General features: G+C 56.6%; 1 protein-coding gene across 1 annotated transcript in view; it reads left to right on the forward strand.

Moving 5' to 3' along the window:
- The window catches only part of LOC140402898 (uncharacterized), a 140,283-nt gene that overhangs the window by 73,884 nt on the left and 47,126 nt on the right, over positions 1-19,273 (forward strand). The window contains exons 5-6 of the mRNA XM_072490526.1: positions 2,232-2,920; positions 11,044-11,137. Coding sequence (XP_072346627.1) covers positions 2,232-2,920; positions 11,044-11,137 — 783 coding nt within the window. The remainder of the gene's footprint in view (positions 1-2,231; positions 2,921-11,043; positions 11,138-19,273) is intronic.

The raw sequence follows: 19,273 nt of genomic DNA on the forward strand, positions 1-19,273 counted from the left end.
GTGACTTGGGGGGGATAAGGTGGAGAAGTAGGCTGCAAGTGTTGGGCACACTGGATAAGTGGAGCTTGTTCAAGGATCAGCTACTGAGTGTTCTTGATAAGTATGTACCGGTCAGGCAGGGAGGAAGGCGTCGAGCGAGGGAACCGTGGTTTACCAAAGAAGTGGAATCTCTTGTTAAGAGGAAGAAGGAGGCCTATGTGAAGATGAGGTGTGAAGTTTCAGTTGGGGCGATGGATAGTTACAAGGTAGCAAGGAAGGATCTAAAGAGAGAGCTAAGACAAGCAAGGAGGGGACATGAGAAGTATTTGGCAGGTAGGATCAAGGAAAACCCAAAAGCTTTCTATAGGTATGTCAGGAATAAGCGAATGACTAGGGAAAGAGTAGGACCAGTCAAGGACAGGGATGGGAAATTGTGTGTGGAGTCTGAAGAGATAGGCGAGATACTAAATGAATATTTTTCGTCAGTATTCACTCAGGAAAAAGATAATGTTGTGGAGGCGAATGCTGAGACCCAGGCTATTAGAATAGATGGCATTGAGGTACGTAGGGAAGAGGTGTTGGCAATTCTGGACAGGCTGAAAATAGATAAGTCCCCGGGGCCTGATGGGATTTATCCTAGGATTCTCTGGGAGGCCAGGGAAGAGATTGCTGGACCTTTGGCTTTGATTTTTATGTCATCATTGGCTACAGGAATAGTGCCAGAGGACTGGAGGATAGCAAATGTGGTCCCTTTGTTCAAAAAGGGGAGCAGAGACAACCCTGGCAACTATAGACCGGTGAGCCTCACGTCTGTAGTGGGTAAAGTCTTGGAGGGGATTTTAAGAGACAAGATTTATAATCATCTAGATAGGAATAATATGATCAGGGATAGTCAGCATGGCTTTGTGAAGGGTAGGTCATGCCTCACAAACCTTATCGAGTTCTTTGAGAAGGTGACTGAACAGGTAGACGAGGGTAGAGCAGTTGATGTGGTGTATATGGATTTCAGCAAAGCGTTTGATAAGGTTCCCCACGGTAGGCTATTGCAGAAAATACGGAGGCTGGGGATTGAGGGTGATTTAGAGATGTGGATCAGAAATTGGCTAGCTGAAAGAAGACAGAGGGTGGTGGTTGATGGGAAATGTTCAGAATGGAGTTCAGTTACAAGTGGCGTACCACAAGGATCTGTTCTGGGGCCGTTGCTGTTTGTCATTTTTATCAATGACCTAGAGGAAGGCGCAGAAGGGTGGGTGAGTAAATTTGCAGACGATACTAAAGTCGGTGGTGTTGTCGACAGTGAGGAAGGATGTAGCAGGTTACAGAGGGACATAGATAAGCTGCAGAGCTGGGCTGAGAGGTGGCAAATGGAGTTTAATGTAGAGAAGTGTGAGGTGATTCACTTTGGAAGGAATAACAGGAATGTGGAATATTTGGCTAATGGTAAAGTTCTTGGAAGTGTGGATGAGCAGAGGGATCTAGGTGTCCATGTACATAGATCCCTGAAAGTTGCCACCCAGGTTGATAGGGTTGTGAAGAAGGCCTATGGAGTGTTGGCCTTTATTGGTAGAGGGATTGAGTTCCGGAGTCGGGAGGTCATGTTGCAGCTGTACAGAACTCTGGTACGGCCGCATTTGGAGTATTGCGTACAGTTCTGGTCACCGCATTATAGGAAGGACGTGGAGGCTTTGGAGCGGGTGCAGAGGAGATTTACCAGGATGTTGCCTGGTATGGAGGGAAAATCTTATGAGGAAAGGTTGATGGACTTGAGGTTGTTTTTGTTGGAGAGAAGAAGGTTAAGAGGAGACTTAATAGAGGCATACAAAATGATCAGAGGGTTAGATAGGGTGGACAGTGAGAGCCTTTTCCCGTGGATGGAAATGGCTGGCACGAGGGGACATAGCTTTAAACTGAGGGGTAATAGATATAGGACAGAGGTCAGAGGTAGGTTCTTTACGCAAAGAGTAGTGAGGCCGTGGAATGCCCTACCTGCTACAGTAGTGAACTCGCCAACATTGAGGGCATTTAAAAGTTTATTGGATAAACATATGGATGATAATGGCATAGTGTAGGTTGGATGGCTTTTGTTTCGGTGCAAGATCGTGGGCCGAAGGGCCTGTCCTGCGCTGTATCGTTCTATGTTCTATGTTCTATGTTCTATCGAGAAGCAGCCCCTTGGCAGCTCAAGGGTTAGGGAGAATATTATTTCAAACAGTAGGGCGTGTATGACCTGATGTGTTTGTGTCTGCCCACAGGCCTCTACCTCCATGCCCGATGGCATGCTGACCCTCGACCTGATCCAGGAGGAGGACGCAGCCCTGGACCATCATGGGACTTGTGCAGAAGTTGCCGGCGGACATCCCAAACCAAACTATGAAAGCTCCCCCCAAACGGCGGGGGCGGGAGAGACGGTGACAGAGAAGGAGCGGCCCTCCCAGAACGGCAGCCTTCCGAAGAGGAGGGATGGCCGCCAGAGGGAATCAGGCACCTCGCTAGACCGGGAGCGATCCTCCTCGCCGCCAGTCCCAAAGAAACTACCCTTTGCCGAGCTCAACAAGTGCGCGTCGGAGGAGATCCTGTCCCGGGCGGGGTCGGCGCACAGCTCCGCGCTGCGGAAAGGCTCGGAAAGCCCGTCGCGCAGCGCGGAGCGGGAGCGGCTGGGGCAGGTGAAGGAACTCGTTGCACTGAAACTGGAGCGGACGCGGCAGCTGCTGCTGGAGCCTGCAGGCCCTGTGGGCCGGAAGGGGCAGAGCAGCGACACGCCGGGGAAACCGGAGCACCAGGCGGAGCGGCTCCTCACCGAGGCCCTGACCAACTGGAACCAAGCCAAGCAGGTTCTCGCGGAGGTCGAGGAACTGAGGGACCTGTGCCAGCGGCCAGCCGGACGGCGCATTGAGCCCGCCCTCATATCCTGCAGCCAGCCTCCGTGCAGGAGGAGCCTGATGTGAAATCGGCAGGCCCAGAACATTCTTTGTGCCTGGGCGACGTCCCCTCTTGTCCCTGCCGGGGGGCGGGTGCCTGGCCCGGAGGAGCTACCAGTCCACCTCACCCCGCTGAGCCTGGTTTGGGGCCGTGGTTCTCTGTGGCTGCGTGACGGGACCCTGCGTGTTTCAATGCCGTGCCTGTGTTACAAACTGGACTTAGCTGCATAACACTGTTTATTTTGGGATGGGGGTGGAGGGAGCCTGTTAACAGCAACTGAACCTCAAAACTTCCCCCCCCCCACAAGTATAAAGCCTCCTTTAAGCCTTATTTGTGTCAGTATTTCCCCCACCCCAGCATCAGGGTCGTCTAATATTAAAGCAAAATAGTCTTGGGTGCTGGAAATGTGAAAATAGAAGGTGCTGGAAATATTCACAGGTCCGACAGCATCTTTGCAGAGGGCCGCAAAGGTCCGAGGTCCTCGGTGTTCTGTTGAAAGGTTACGACCCCAAGGCGTTAACCCTATCTGCGGGCGGCACGGCGGTTAGCACTGTTGCTTCACAGCGCCAGGGTCCCGGGTTCGATTCCTGGCTCGGGTCACTGTCTGTGCGGAGTCTGCACGTTCTCCCCGTGTGTGCGTGGGTTCCCTCTGGGTGCTCCGGTTTCCTCCCACAAGTCCCGAAAGAGGTGCTGTTAGGTGAATTGGACATTCTGAATTCTCCCTCCGTGTACCCGAACAGGCGCCGGGATGTGACGACTAGGGGCTTTTCACAGTAACTTCACTGCAGCGTTAATGTGAGCCGACTTGTGACAATAAAGATTATTATTAATATTCCTCTTCCTCCACAGTTACTGAGGGATCTGCTGGGCATTTCCAGGGTTTTGTTGTTATTTATGGATCGTCTATCACCTCCAGGCTTCCATAAAGTCTATGAAGGAACTGTCTGGAAAGGCGTTAAAAATCTCTAAATGGTCCCCGAAATGGGGAGTTAGCCTTGAAGATTTTCGACTTGTTTTGACTGACGGTCGGCAAAGCCTCAGAGCTGTAGTGGAGGCCGTGTCTGCCCACTCCACACGTTCCCTGTCCTCCACTCCAACCATCCACTTTTCACACGTGATCCCGCTCCGTCCATCCTCTCGGGATCACCACGCACCTCCCCCGCCCCCCCCCCCTCCATTCCTCGCCATCCCACCTACCCGTCCTTCACTGCGACCCTGGCCCCTGAATTTGGTCTGTGGATAGTCCGCCTGCAGGTCGAATACCGCCGCTCTGTCTCCTCGCCACGTTGGAGGAGGGCTGGGCCTGAGAGTCAACCAAGTTACAAGGGGGCGGCACGGGGGGGGGGGGCGCAGTGGGTTAGCCCTGCTGCCTCACGGCGCCGAGGTCCCGGGTTCGATCCCGGGTCACTGTCCCGTGTGGAGTTTGCACATTCTCCCCGTGTCTGCGTGGGTCTCGCCCCCACAACCCAAAGACGTGCAGGGCGGGTGGATTGGCCGCGCTGAAATTGCCCCTTCATTGGGAAAAATGAATTGGCTACTCTAAATTTTTTTTTTTTAAGTTTCAATGAATTTCTGGGCGTACAAATTCACCGGGGGGGGGGGGGGTTGGAGAACTAGCGATATTCCGAGCTTTGTAAAGGGGTGGCCAAGGAATTGACGGACTGCGCGGCGACGCAAAGTGTGACTCCCCGTCCTCCTTGGAGGAGCTTACATCCATCAAATCAAGCACTCATGTGTCAGTTCCTCAGTGTCGGCGTTTGTGTTTTATCTGAAGCTTCTAACCCGCTCAGTGTTCTTAAGGTGCTATTGAGACCTGTTACTGTCCTAATGTTTATTCGAGCACAGCCTTGCATTAGCCTGGAGGGACAGATTGGCAGCTCAGTCACATCGCAACCTCCCCTGCCAGCTGATTTCCTTTGGCCCACTGGACAGTTTAGAGAAAATCAAATGTAAAATCGGCCCAGGGAGGAGCGACGGACCAATAATGTTTTATTTTTCCACGATTAGCCTCCACCTCGCTCCTTCCCTCAGCACAGACGCTCCCTCATCCACATTTATTTCCTTTGAATTTATTTGTTTTTGAAGCTGTGATTTTAATACAATTAAATTAAAAATGAGTACGAATTAAGCCTACGTCCTGTCTCTGTTTTTTTCCCGCACTGCTCGGACGGACCGCCAACGTTCCAAATCCTTCGTCTGGATGCACGCTCTCTCAACTTTGAATTATAAAGGGCGGCACGGGGTGGCACAGTGGTTAGCACTGCTGCCTCACGGCGCCGAGGTCCCGGGTTCGATCCCGGCTCCGGGTCACTGTCCGTGTGGAGTTTGCACATTCTCCCCGTGTCTGCGTGGGTTTCGCCCCCCACAACCCAAAGATGTGCAGGGTAGGTGGATTGGCCGCGCTAAATCGCCCCTTAATTGGAAAAAAATGAATTGGGTACGCTAAATTTTAAAAATAAAACAAAAACAAAAAAGAACTTTGGATTATAAATTCACGCGTCACAATTTGAATGGGGCGACACGGCAGCACAGTGGTTAGCACTGTGGCTTCACAGCTCCCGGGTTCGATACCCGGCTGGGTCACTGTCTGTGCGGAGTCTGCACGTTCTCCCCGTGTCTGCGTGGGTTTCCTCCGGGTGCTCCGGTTTCCTCCCACAGTCCACAGATGTGAGGGTGAGGTGGATTGGCCGCGCTAGATTTCCCCTTAGTGTCCAAAAAGGTTAGGTGGGGTCACTGGGTTACGGGGATAGGGTGGAGGTGTGGACCTTGGGTAGGGTGCTCTTTCCAAGGGCCTGTGCAGACTCGATGGGCCGAATGGCCTCCTTCTGCACTGTATAGTCTGTGTTGATTCTACGAAGAGTAAGGCAACTCTCCGTGGTGTCCTTGACCCAACTCCCCCTGAAACAGATGTTTGGTCATGGTCACCCTGACGATTGAGAGAGCTTTATCCACTCAAATTGCTCGCCACATTTCCACCATTGTGACATCTTTCAAAATTTGTTTCTGGGATGCGGGTGCTGCAGGCTGCGGCAATATTTTGTTAAGGCATTTATAAATTTTTAACAACCGATTTCGAGGGTTCCGGGTCCCTCCCCGCCAATGATCTTTTCGTCCTCACTGTCAACAGGGGTGGTACCAGGGGATTGGAGAGTGGCGAATGTCGTGCCCCTGTTCAAAAAAGGGACTAGGGATAACCCTGGGAATTACAGGCCAGTTAGTCTTACTTCGGTGGTAGGCAAAGTAATGGAAAGGGTACTGAAGGATAGGATTTCTGAGCATCTGGAAAGACACTGCTTGATTAGGGATAGTCAGCACGGATTTGTGAGGGGTAGGTCTTGCCTTACAAGTCTTATTGAATTCTTTGAGGAGGTGACCAAGCATGTGGATGAAGGTAAAGCAGTGGATGTAGTGTACATGGATTTTAGTAAGGCATTTGATAAAGTTCCCCATGGTAGGCTTCTGCAGAAAGTAAGGAGGCATGGGATAGTGGGAAATTTGGCCAGTTGGATAACGAACTGGCTAACCGATAAAAGTCAGAGAGTGGTGGTGGATGGCAAATATTCAGCCTGGATCCCAGTTACCAGTGGTGTACCGCAGGGATCAGTTCTGGGTCCTCTGCTGTTTGTGATTTTCATTAATGACTTGGATGAGGGAGTTGAAGGGTGGGTCAGTAAATTTGCAGACGATACGAAGATTGGTGGAGTTGTGGATAGTAAGGAGGGCTGTTGTCGGCTGCAAAGAGACATAGATAGGATGCAGAGCTGGGCTGAGAAGTGGCAGATGGAGTTTAACCCTGAAAAGTGTGAGGTTGTCCATTTTGGAAGGACAAATATGAATGCGGAATACAGGGTTAACGGTAGAGTTCTTGGCAATGTGGAGGAGCAGAGAGATCTTGGGGTCTATGTTCATACATCTTTGAAAGTTGCCACTCAAGTGGATAGAGCTGTGAAGAAGGCCTATGGTGTGCTCGCGTTCATTAACAGAGGGATTGAATTTAAGAGCCGTGAGGTGATGATGCAGCTGTACAAAACTTTGGTAAGGCCACATTTGGAGTACTGTGTACAGTTCTGGTCGCCTCATTTTAGGAAGGATGTGGAAGCTTTGGAAAAGGTGCAAAGAGGATTTACCAGGATGTTACCTGGAATGGAGAGTAGGTCTTACGAGGAAAGGTTGAGGGTGCTAGGCCTTTTCTCATTAGAACGGAGAAGGATGAGGGGCGACTTGATAGAGGTTTATAAGATGATCAGGGGAATAGATAGAGTAGACAGTCAGAGACTTTTTCCCCGGGTGGAACAAACCATTACAAGGGGACATAAATTTAAGGTGAAAGGTGGAAGATATAGGAGGGATATCAGAGGTAGGTTCTATACCCAGAGAGTAGTGGGGGCATGGAATGCACTGCCTGTGGAAGTAGTTGAGTCGGAAACATTAGGGACCTTCAAGCAGCTGTTGGATAGGTACATGGATTACAGTAAAATGATAGTGTAGATTTATTTGTTCTCAAGGGCAGCACGGTAGCATTGTGGATAGCACAATTGCTTCACAGCTCCAGGGTCGCAGGTTCGATTCCGGCTTGGGTCACTGTCTGTGCGGAGTCTGCACGTCCTCCCCGTGTCTGCGTGGGTTTCCTCCGGGTGCTCCGGTTTCCTCCCACAGTCCAAAGATGCGCGGGTTAGGTGAATTGGCCAATGATAAATTGCCCTTAATGTCCAAATTGCCCTTGGTGTTGGGTGGAAGTGTTGAGTTTGGGTAGGGTGCTCTTTCCAAGAGCCGGTGCAGACTCAATGGGCCGAATGGCCTCCTTCTGCACTGTAAATTCAATGATAATCTATGATTAATCTAGGACAAAGGTTCGGCACAACATCGTGGGCCGAAGGGCCTGTTCTGTGCTGTATTTTTCTATGTTCTATGTTCTATGTTCTAATACGATCCGTCTCCGGCCTACCAGGGAGGCAAAGGACAAAACGTCAGCCTCTCTCGCCCCCCCTGGACTCCCGGGTCTTCCGGCTCTCCAAAAAATTGCCACCTCTGGACTCAGACCCTCACCTTCAATATCGTGGACATGACATCGGCAAATGCCGGCCAGAGTCCCTCAGCTTGGGACATGCACAGAACATGTGGACATGGTTCGGGGACCCTCCCCCGCACACCGCCCGCCACCGATCCCCCACCCCTACAAAGAACCTGCTCATCCAGGCCACCGTCACGTGTGCCCTGTGGACCACCTTGAATTGTATCCGGCCTGAGCCTGGCGCACGACGAGAACGTGTTGACTCTGCATCCTCCCGCAACCCCGCCTCTAACTCCCTTGTCCAAGTCTTCCTCCCACTTTCCCTTCACCTCCCCTATCGAGGCTCCCTCCCATTCCCTGAGCCCCTTATAAATTTCCAAGACCTTCCTCTTCCCCACTCCCGTTTAAAAAAAATAAACTCAGAGTCCCCAATTCATTTTTCCAATTGAGGGGCGATGTAGCGCGGCCAATCCCCCTACCCGGCGCATCTTTGGGGGTTGTGGGGGCGAAACCCACGCAGACACGGGGAGAATGTGCAAACTCGAATCGAACCCGGGACCCTGGGGCTGTGAAGCCCACAGTGCTAACCACTGTGCTAGCGTGCTGCCCTAAAAATAGGGAGGCCCCCCCCCCTCATTTTTTAACAGTGCACCCCCCCCCCCAGTTCTAGACTCTTCCCCCTCCCCCCCCCACCCCCCACAGTTCTAGACCCTCCCACAAGAGGAAGCATTATCTCCCCTCGCCCACCATGTCGATTAGCCCCCCCCCCCCCCCCACAGGATCCAGTTAAATCTCTTCCTGTGTGATGGGTTTGTGAGGAACTGATTCGGGGCTGGCCTGGCACACGCAGGTTAAGTCCGTGCCTACCAGCGTGCCCGACTATTCTGACTGACTGCTTGCACTCTCATCTTCCTTATTTGGTATGAAACTGACCAGGGCCGCCTGATTGGAGCAGAGTGTGAAATGCCAGGAGGGGGGGGAAAGGAAACAAGAGACCTGGGGGTGGGTGGGTGAAGGATTGACTGACAGAGTGAGCAGCAAGATGCAGCAGAGACCGGCTAGCAATACAGATTGGGGGCCAGCAGCGAGACATTCAAATAGCAAAAAGTTCCGCTTGGTTTGCAGGGGAGTGTGAAAGGCACGCCCAGTTCCAGGGTTTGGGTTGGCAGTGACATCTCCGAGCCTGCCAGTGATGTCCTGGAGATTAATTCATACCTTTCCTCCCTTAACATTTGCCGCTCCGTCTTTCCTCTAATAGGCCGATGGACTCTGCATTATGATGCTGCCCGAGGGTGGGAAATGAGGGGGGGGGGCGCACTGCCTGAGGGTGGGCCGCTCCACTGGAGTTTCATAGAATCATGGAATTTACAGTGCAGAAGGAGGCCATTCAGCCCATCGAGTCTGCACCGGCCCTTGGAAAGGGCACCCTACCCAAGCCCACACCTCCGCCCCTATCCCCGTAACCCTGTAACCCCAACCTTTTTGGACACGAAGGGCAATTTATCACCTCACCTGCACATCTTTGGACTGTGGGAGGAAACCGGAGCACCCGGAGGAAACCCACGCAGACACACAGGGGGAGGATGTGCAGACTCCGCACAGACAGTGACCCAGCGGGGAATCGAACCGGGATCCCCGGAGCTGTGAAGCAACAGTGCTAACCGCTGCGCCGCCGTGCTGCCCAGAGTGTGGGCACCAAGGGAAACGCTGCAAGGTCAGAGTTTCAGTATTCCGGACGCAATTTGCCTTCTGCCCTCTCATCATAAAAGGATACCTAACAGTGCAGAAGGAGGCCATTCGGCCGGCTGAGGCTGTACCGACCCTCCTAAAGAGCCCCTAAAGAGCCCCCCCCCGCCTGGGCCCACTCCCCCACCCTACCCCGTAACCCAGTAAGTAACCTCTCAATCCACTTTGGCCTTTCCAAAGAAATGAGCTCACCCAACTAGACGTGTCCGTTATACTCTGAACCCTATCACAGGCAAATATCCAAGGTGTCGCACACGGGTACAATCCGAGACAGAGGCTGGCACTAACTAAAGGAGCAAAGTTCATTCCCTCCCTTCCTCAAATATCCTGGCGTCCAGGTGAAGCCCGGCGCAGGATCCCCCCTCGCCCGCCCCCCCCCCACAGCGTTCACGCACCGCCCGCGACTGCAGCGACCAGGTGTGGACGGCGCCGGGGGGGGGGGGGGGGGAACCCGCCGTTTTGGGCAGGCCGCTCGGCCCATCCGGGCCTGAGACTAGCGGGGGGTGCCGGAGAATCGCCATTTTGGGTGTCTCCGGCGATTCTCCGGCCCGCGGCCCGCGGAACCCGACCGGGCCGTTCCCCGCCGCCCGGGAGAATCGCGGGAGGGCGTCGGACCGGCGTCCCCGGAAATTTTGGCGGCCCGGGCGATTCCCCCAACCGGCGCGGGAGTGGAGAATCGCGCCCCCTTTATTCTGATTCCCAATGGCAGGCATTTAGGATCCAGCCTTTCACACCTGCAGACAAATTATTTGTCTCTTGTCGCATTATTGCTGTTTTTAGGAAGCAGTCATGCTTAAGACCATAAGACACATAGGAGCAGAATTAGGCCACTCGGCCCATCCAGTCTGCTCTCCATTCAATCATGGCTGATATTTTTCTCATCCCCATTCTCCTGCCTTCTCCCCCTAACCCCTGATCCCTTATTAATCAGGAACCTATCTATCTCTGTCTCAAAGACACTCAGTGATTTGGCCTCCACAGCCTTCTGCGGCAAAGAGTTCCACAGATTCACCCCCCTCTGGCTGGAGAAATTCCTCCTCATCTCTGTTTTAAAGGATCGTCCCTTTAGTCTGAGATTGTGTCCTCTGGTTCTAGTTTTTTACTACAAGTGGAAACATCCTCTCCGCGTCCACTCTATCCAGGCCTCGCAGTATCCTGTAAGTTTCAATAAGATCCCCCCCACATCGTTCTAAACTCCAACGAGTGCAGACCCAGAGTCCTCGATCGTTCCTCACACGACAAGCTCTTCATTCCAGGGATCATTCTTGTGAACCTCCTCTGGACCCTTTCCAAGGCCCCAGCACATCCTTCCTTAGATACGGGGCCCAAAACTGCTCACAATTGGATGGAGCGATGAGAAGAGAAACTTCTATTACCGCGTTGCATAGAGTACAAGTGGATAGCCGAGACCGAGCGAAAGCGAGTGAGAGCGACCCCGCTCAGCTGAGCGGCAAAGAGGAGCTAATCGAGGTGTTGCCGATTGTCAGTCCAAGAGAATCAAGGACTGTTCTGCATTCCAAACGGAGAATTTAGTTAAACAAATTGCAAAAGGCTATTGAATATATAATTTTAATCCCCTTTATAATCGCCCAGTCTTTCTTCAGTAATACACCATGACACATGTTGGGCAGCACGGTAGCATTGTGGTTAGCACAATTGCTTCGCAGCTCCAGGGTCCCAGGTTCGATTCCCCGCTGGGTCACTGTCTGTGCGGAGTCTGCACGTCCTCCCCATGTGTGCGTGGGTTTCCTCCGGGTGCTCCGGTTTCCTCCCACAGTCCAAAGATGTGCGGGTTAGGTGGATTGGCCATGATAAATTGCCCTTAGTGTCCAAAATTGCCCTCAGTGTTGGGTGGGGTTACAGGGTTATGGGGATAGGGCGGAGGTGTTGACCTTGGTAGGGTGCTCTTTCCAAGAGCCGGTGCAGACTCGATGGGCCGAATGGCCCCCTTCTGCACTGTAAATTCTATGATAATCTATGACACCATCAAGATATGCATTAGGCTTTTCCACACTAACTCGGAGCGGACTGTCCCAATGGACAACCACCTATTTAACAGCACTCTGCTCCAGAAACTGAACGATCCATGAAATCGATGCAACAAGTTTCAGCTCGTTCTGCGCCTAAACTCGAGCACCTCGGCGTTGCCGCGAGACGGCCTCCGACCAAATTCCGCGGGGCGGGATTCTCCAATGCCTGACGCCGATTTCGTCATCGCCAATCGGGTGGAGAATCCCCGTTTGCCGCCGACTTCTTTTGTCGTGAAACCAGACACCCCCGGCGGACATCCAAATCAGAGAACGCAGCCCCGTGTCTTTGGTCCCCACCGCAAGCTGCGTTTGCCTGTCGCCGACACCATCCCGCTCCCTGGAGCTCGAGGCCAATCCAGTTCTTAAACCTTGGTGCCACATGCGATCCAAGGGGAGCTGCCAACAGCAGGAGGTATCTCGAGCAGGAGGCTCTCCCAGTGTCCCTCTCCCAATATTTACCCTCCAAACACCTGCTTCTCACTCGGTCCAACCTTAACCAGGGTGGCAACAAATATCACATCCTGAAATTACAAAACAGCAAAAAACATTCCACAAAAACATCTCAATCCCACTGAGCTGCTCTGGGCCAGAGGAGCAGGTCCTTCCTCAATCCCAGTGAGCTGCTCTGGGCCAGAGGAGCAGGGCCTTCCTCAATCTCACTGAGCTGCTCTGGGCCAGAGGAGCAGGGCCTTCCTCAATCCCACTGAGCTGCTCTGGGCCAGAGGAGCAGGTCCTTCCTCAATCCCAGTGAGCTGCTCTGGGCCAGTGGAGCAGGGCCTTCCTCAATCCCAGTGAGCTGCTCTGGGCCAGAGGAGCAGGTCCTTCCTCAATCTCACTGAGCTGCTCTGGGCCAGAGGAGCAGGTCCTTCCTCAATCCCAGTGAGCTGCTCTGGGCCAGAGGAGCAGGTCCTTCCTCAATCCCAGTGAGCTGCTCTGGGCCAGAGGAGCAGGGCCTTCCTCAATCTCACTGAGCTGCTCTGGGCCAGAGGAGCAGGGCCTTCCTCAATCCCACTGAGCTGCTCTGGGCCAGAGGAGCAGGTCCTTCCTCAATCCCAGTGAGCTGCTCTGGGCCAGTGGAGCAGGGCCTTCCTCAATCCCAGTGAGCTGCTCTGGGCCAGAGGAGCAGGTCCTTCCTCAATCTCACTGAGCTGCTCTGGGCCAGAGGAGCAGGTCCTTCCTCAATCCCAGTGAGCTGCTCTGGGCCAGAGGAGCAGGTCCTTCCTCAATCTCACTGAGCTGCTCTGGGCCAGAGGAGCAGGTCCTTCCTCAATCTCACTGAGCTGCTCTGGGCCAGAGGAGCAGGACGTTCCTCTGGGCTCCAGGAGCCTCAGGAATCGTGAAGGGTTTACACCCTCACTCCCTCCACTTCCCCTCCACATCTTCACTCACTCCCTACACACCCCTCCACAACCTCACTCCTTCCCCTCCTCAATCACCCTCTTCACCCACTCCCATCACCCTCACTCAATCCCCCGTTACCCGCAACCAAACCCCCTCCCCACCCAAACCCCCTCCCCTCCCAAACTCCCTCCCCTCCCAAACCCAAACCCCATCACCCCCTCTACACCTTCCCTCACCCCCTCATCACCCCTCACCCCTCATCACCCCTCACCCCCTCATCACCTTCCTCGACCCCCTCACCCCCTCATCACCTTCCCTCACTCCCTCACCCCCCACCCCCCCACATCGACCTCATCCCCTCCCCCGCCCCACAGACTCCCCTCACCCTACCCCCTCACACCCCTTCACCCCTACCCCCACTCCCTCTCCCTCCCCCTCTGTTACCCCTTCCCCATTCCACTCCCCTTCCCACGACCAATATTCTCTGTTTCCCCCCCACCCCTTCCCCCGCACCTATTTCCCCCCCGCCCATTTCCCCCCACCCCACCCATTTCCCCCTGCCCATTTCCCCCCACCCAATTCCCCCCACCCGCTTTCCCCCCCACCCCTTTCCCCACCCCCTTCCCCCCCACCCATATCCCCCCCACCCCTTTCCCCCCACCCATATCCCCCCCACCCATACCCCCCCACCCCTTTCCCCCCCACCCATATCCCCCCCCACCCCATTCCCCCCCACCCCTTCCCCCACCCCTTTCCCCCCACCCCTTCCCCCCCCACCCCATTCCCCCCCAATTCCCCCCCACCCCTTTCCCCCCACCCCCTTCCCCCCCACCCCTTTCCCCCCACCCCCTTTCCCCCCCACTTCCCCTCACCCATCACCCACCCCCCACCCATTCCCCCCACCCCTTTTCCCCCCACCCCTTTCCCACCCACCCCTTCCCCCACCCATTTCCCCCCCACCCCTTCCCCCCCCACCCCTTCCCCCACCCCTTCCCCCTCCACCCATTTCCCCCTCCACCCATTTCCCCCTCCACCCATTTCCCCCCACCCCTTCCCCCCTCCACCCCTTTTCCCCCACCCACTTTCCCCCCACCCCTTTTCCCCCCACCCCTTTTCCCCCACCCACTTTCCCCCCCACCCCTTTTCCCCCCACCCCTTCCCCCCACCCCTTTTCCCCCCACCCATTTCCCCCCACCACTTTTCCCCCCACCCATTTCCCCCCACCACTTCCCCCCACCCACTTCCCCCCACCCATTTACCCCCAACCCTTCCCCCCCACCCCTTCCCCCTCCACCCCTTTCCCCCCACACCCTTTCCCCCCACCCCTTCCCCCCTCCATCCCTTCCCCCCACACCTTTTCCCCCGCCCATTTCCCTCTCCACCCCTTCCCCCCACCCCTTCCCCCTCACCCCATTCCCCCTGCCCATTTCCCCCCACCCAATTCCTCCCCACCCCTTTCCCCCCACCCCTTTCCCCCCACCCCTTTCCCCCACCCTTCCCCCCACCCAATTCCCCCCAACCAATTCCCCCACCCAATTCCCCACCCCTTTTCCCCCACACACTTTCCCCACCACTTCCCCCCGCCCATTTCCCCCCACCCCTTCCCCCTTCACCCCTTCCCCCTTCCCCCACCCCTTCCCCCTCCACCCCTTTCCCCCCACCCATGTCCCCCCAACCCTTCCCCCCCACCCATTTCCCCCTCCACCCCTTTACCCCACCCCTTCCCCCCGACCCATTTCCCACCGCCCATTTCCCCCTCCACCCCTTCCCCCCACCCCATTTCCCCCTCCACCCCATCCCCCACCCCATTTCACCCCGCCCATTCCCCCCATTACCCCCCCTATCCCTTCCCCCCACACCTTTCCACCCGCCCATTTCCCCCTCCACCTATTTCCCCCCACCACCCATTTCCCCCACCCCTTTCCCACCACCCCTTCCCCCCCTTTCCCCCCCACCCCTTCCCCCTCCATCCCTTCCCCCACCCCTTTTCCCCTCATCCCATTCCCCCTGCCCATTTCCCCCCCCACCCCTTCCCCCTCATCCCATTCCCCCTGCCCATTTCCCCCTCCACCCCTTCCCCCTCATCCCATTCCCCCTGCCCATTTCCCCCTCCACCCCTTCCCCCTGCCCATTTCCCCCTCCACCCCTTCCCCCACCCCTTCCCCACACCTATTCCCCCTCCACCCCTTCCCCCTCCCCTTCCCCCTCATCCCATTCCCCCTGCCTATTTCCCCCTCCACCCCTTCCCCCACCCCATCCCCACACCCAATACCCCCCCACCCCTTCCTACACCCCTTTCCCCTCCACCCCTTTCCCCCCACCCATGTCCCCCCACCCTTTTCCCCCACCCCCTTCCTTTCCCCCACCCCCTTCCCCCCTCCATCCCTCCCCCACCCCATTCCCCCCACCCCTTTCCCCCCACCCCTTTCCCACCACCCCTTTCCCCCCACCCCTTTCCCACCACCCCTTTCCCCCCCCCCTTCCCACCACCCCCTTCCCCCACCCCCTTCCCCCCCACCCATATCCCCCCCACCCCTTTCCCCCCACCCCTTTCCCCCCACCCCTTCCCTCACCCCTTTTCCCCACCCCATTTCCCCCCACCCCCTTTCCCCCCCACTTCCCTCCTACCCATCTCCCACCCACCCATTCCCCCCCACCCCTTTCCCCCACCCCTTTTCCCCCCCACCCCTTTCCCACCCCACCCCTTCCCCCCACCCATTTCCCCCAACCCTTCCCCCCCCCACCCCTTCCCCCCACCCCCTTCCCCCACCCCTTCCCCCTCCACCCATTTCCCCCCACCCCTTCCCCACTCCACCCATTTCCCCCCACCCCTTCCCCCCTCCACCCCTTTTCCCCCCACCCCTTCCCCCCCCTCCACCCCTTCTCCCCCCACCACTTCCCCCCCTCCACCCCTTCTCCCCCCACCACTTCCCCCCCCATCCCTTCCCCCTCACCCCATTCCCCCTGCCCATTTCCCCCCACCCAATTCCTCCCCACCCCTTTCCCCTCCACCCCTTTCCCCCCATCCCTTTCCCCCCACCCCTTTCCCCCCATCCCTTTCCCCCCACCCCTTCCCCCTATCCCTTTCCCCCCACCCCCTTCCCCCTCCACCCCTTTCCCCCCCACCCCTTCCCCCCTCCACCCCTTTTCCCCCACACCCTTTCCCCCCCACCCCTTCCCCCCTCCACCCCTTCCCCCACCCCTTCCCCCACCCCTTCCCCCACCCCTTTTCCCCCCGCCCATTTCCCTCTCCACCCCTTCCCCCCATCCCTTCCCCCTCACCCCATTCCCCCTGCCCATTTCCCCCCACCCAATTCCTCCCCACCCCTTTCCCCTCCACCCCTTTCCCCCCACCCAATTCCTCCCCACCCCTTTCCCCTCCACCCCTTTCCTCCCCACCCCTTCCCGCTCCACCCCTTCCCCCTCCACCCCTTTCCCCCCACCCCTTCCCCCTCCACCCCTTTCCCCCCCACCCCTTCCCCCTCCACCCCTTCCCCCTCCACCCCTTCCCCCTCCACCCCTTCCCCTCCACCCCTTCCCCCTCCACCCCTTTCCCCTCCACCCCTTTCCCCCCATCCCTTTCCCCCCACCCCTTCCCCCTCCACCCCTTTACCCCCCACCCCTTCCCCCTCCACCCCTTTCCCCCCACACCCTTTCCCCCCCACCCCTTCCCCCCCACCCCCTTCCCCCCTCCATCCCTTCCCCCACCCCTTTTCCCCCCGCCCATTTCCCTCTCCACCCCTTCCCCCCGCCCATTTCCCTCTCCACCCCTTCCCCCCATCCCTTCCCCCTCACCCCATTCCCCTTCCCATTTCCCCCCACCCCTTTCCCCTCCACCCCTTTCCCCCACCCCTTCCCCCTCCACCCCTTCCCCTCCACCCCTTTCCCCTCCACCCCTTTCCCCCCATCCCTTTCCCCCCATCCCTTCCCCCTTTACCCCCCTCCACCCCTTTTCCCCCACACCCTTTCCCCCCCACCCCTTCCCCCCTCCATCCCTTCCCCCACCCCTTTTCCCCCCGCCCATTTCCCTCTCCACCCCTTCCCCCGCCCATTTCCCTCTCCACCCCTTCCCCCCTCCATCCCTTCCCCCACCCCTTTTCCCCCCGCCCATTTCCCTCTCCACCCCTTCCCCCCGCCCATTTCCCTCTCCACCCCTTCCCCCCATCCCTTCCCCCTCACCCCATTCCCCCTGCCCATTTCCCCCACCAATTCCTCCCCACCCCTTTCCCCTCCACCCCTTTCCCCTACCCCTTTCCCCTCCACCCCTTTCCCCCACCCCTTTCCCCCCATCCCTTTCCCCCCACCCCTTTCCCCCCATCCCTTTCCCCCACCCATGTCCCCCTCCACCCTCCACTCCCCCTCCACCCCTTTCCCCCTCCACCCCTCCACCCCTTTCCCCCTCCACCCCTCCACCCCTTTCCCCTCCACCCCATTTCACCCTGCCCATCCCCCCCATTACCCCCTCCATCCCTTCCCCCCACACCTTTCCCCCCCCGCCCATTTCCCCCCAGCCCTCCCTCTGTCCACATTAGCATTGCCTGCGGCTGCCTTGCTGCAGCACCCAGCGGTCGAACAGGTATTTCTGACGCCTCCTCCTGTGAGTGGGGAATAGGGTGGGGCGATGTTCAAACAGCTCGTACAGCTGGTGGTGCCGGAGATATCAAACCAGGACTGACAATCCGATGGCCGAGCAAGAGAGCTGTGAGCAAACCTCTCCACTTTGAAAAGTTGAAACTTGTTTTTAGCATTCAGAGATGGAAACTGGGCTGCCTGTTACCCTGTCCGTGCTGTACCTGTCCTGGGAGTGTTTGATGGGAACAGTGTAGAGGGAGCTTTACTCTGTATCTAACCCTGCGCTGTACCTGTCCTGGGAGTGTTTGATGGGGACAGTGTAGAGGGAGCTTTACTCTGTATCTAACCCCGTGATGTACCTGTCCTGGGAGTGTTTGATGGGGACAGTGTAGAGGGAGCTTTACTCTGTATCTAACCCCGTGCTGTACCTGTCCTGGGAGTGTTTGATGGGGACAGTGTAGAGGGAGCTTTACTCTGTATCTAACCCCGTGCTGTACCTGTCCTGGGAGTGTTTGATGGGGACAGTGTAGAGGGAGCTTTACTCTGTATCTAACCCCGTGCTGTACCTGTCCTGGGAGTGTTTGATGGGGACAGTGTACAGGGAGCTTTACTCTGTATCTGACCCCGTGCTGTACCTGCCCTGGGAGTGTTTGATGGGGACAGTGTAGAGGGAGCTTTACTCTGTATCTAACCCTGCGCTGTACCTGTCCTGGGAGTGTTTGATGGGGACAGTGTAGAGGGAGCTTTACTCTGTATCTAACCCCGTGCTGTACCTGTCCTGGGAGTGTTGATGGGAACAGTGTAGAGGGAGCTTTACTCTGTATCTAACCCCGTGCTGTCCCTGTCCTGGGAGTGTTTGATGGGGACAGGGTAGACGGAGCTTTACTCTGTATCTAACCCCGTGCTGTACCTGTCCTGGGAGTGTTTGATGGGGACAGTGTAGAGGGAGCTTTACTCTGTATCTAACCCCGTGCTGTACCTGTCCTGGGAGTGTTTGATGGGGACAGGCAGAGGGAGCTTTACTCTGTATCTAACCCCGTGCTGTACCTGCCCTGGGAGTGTTTGATGGGGACAGTGCAGAGGGAGCTTTACTCTGTATCTAACCCCGTGCTGTACCTGTCCTGGGAGTGTTTGATGGGGACAGTGTAGAGGGAGCTTTACTCTGTATCTAACCCCGTGCTGTACCTCTCCTGGGAGTGTTTGATGGGGACAGTGTAGAGGGAGCTTTACTCTGTATCTAACCCCGTGCTGTACCTGTCCTGGGAGTGTTTGATGGGGACAGTGTAGAGGGAGCTTTACTCTGTATCTAACCCCGTGCTGTACCTGTCCTGGGAGTGTTTGATGGGGACAGTGTAGAGGGAGCTTTACTCTGTATCTAACCCCATGCTGTACCTGTCCTGGGAGTGTTTGATGGGGACAGTGTAGAGGGAGCTTTACTCTGTATCTAACCCCGTGCTGTACCTGTCCTGGGAGTGTTTGATGGGGACAGTGTAGAGGGAGCTTTACTCTGTACCTAACCCCGTGCTGTACCTGTCCTGGATTGTTTGATGGGGACAGTGTAGAGGGAGCTTTACTCTGTATCTAACCCCATGCTGTACCTGTCCTGGGAGTGTTTGATGGGGACAGTGTAGAGGGAGCTTTACTCTGTATCTAACCCCGTGCTGTACCTGTCCTG

The sequence above is a fragment of the Scyliorhinus torazame genome, chromosome 26 (genome assembly GCF_047496885.1).
Source record: "Scyliorhinus torazame isolate Kashiwa2021f chromosome 26, sScyTor2.1, whole genome shotgun sequence".
In the NCBI taxonomy this organism is placed as follows: domain Eukaryota; kingdom Metazoa; phylum Chordata; class Chondrichthyes; order Carcharhiniformes; family Scyliorhinidae; genus Scyliorhinus; species Scyliorhinus torazame.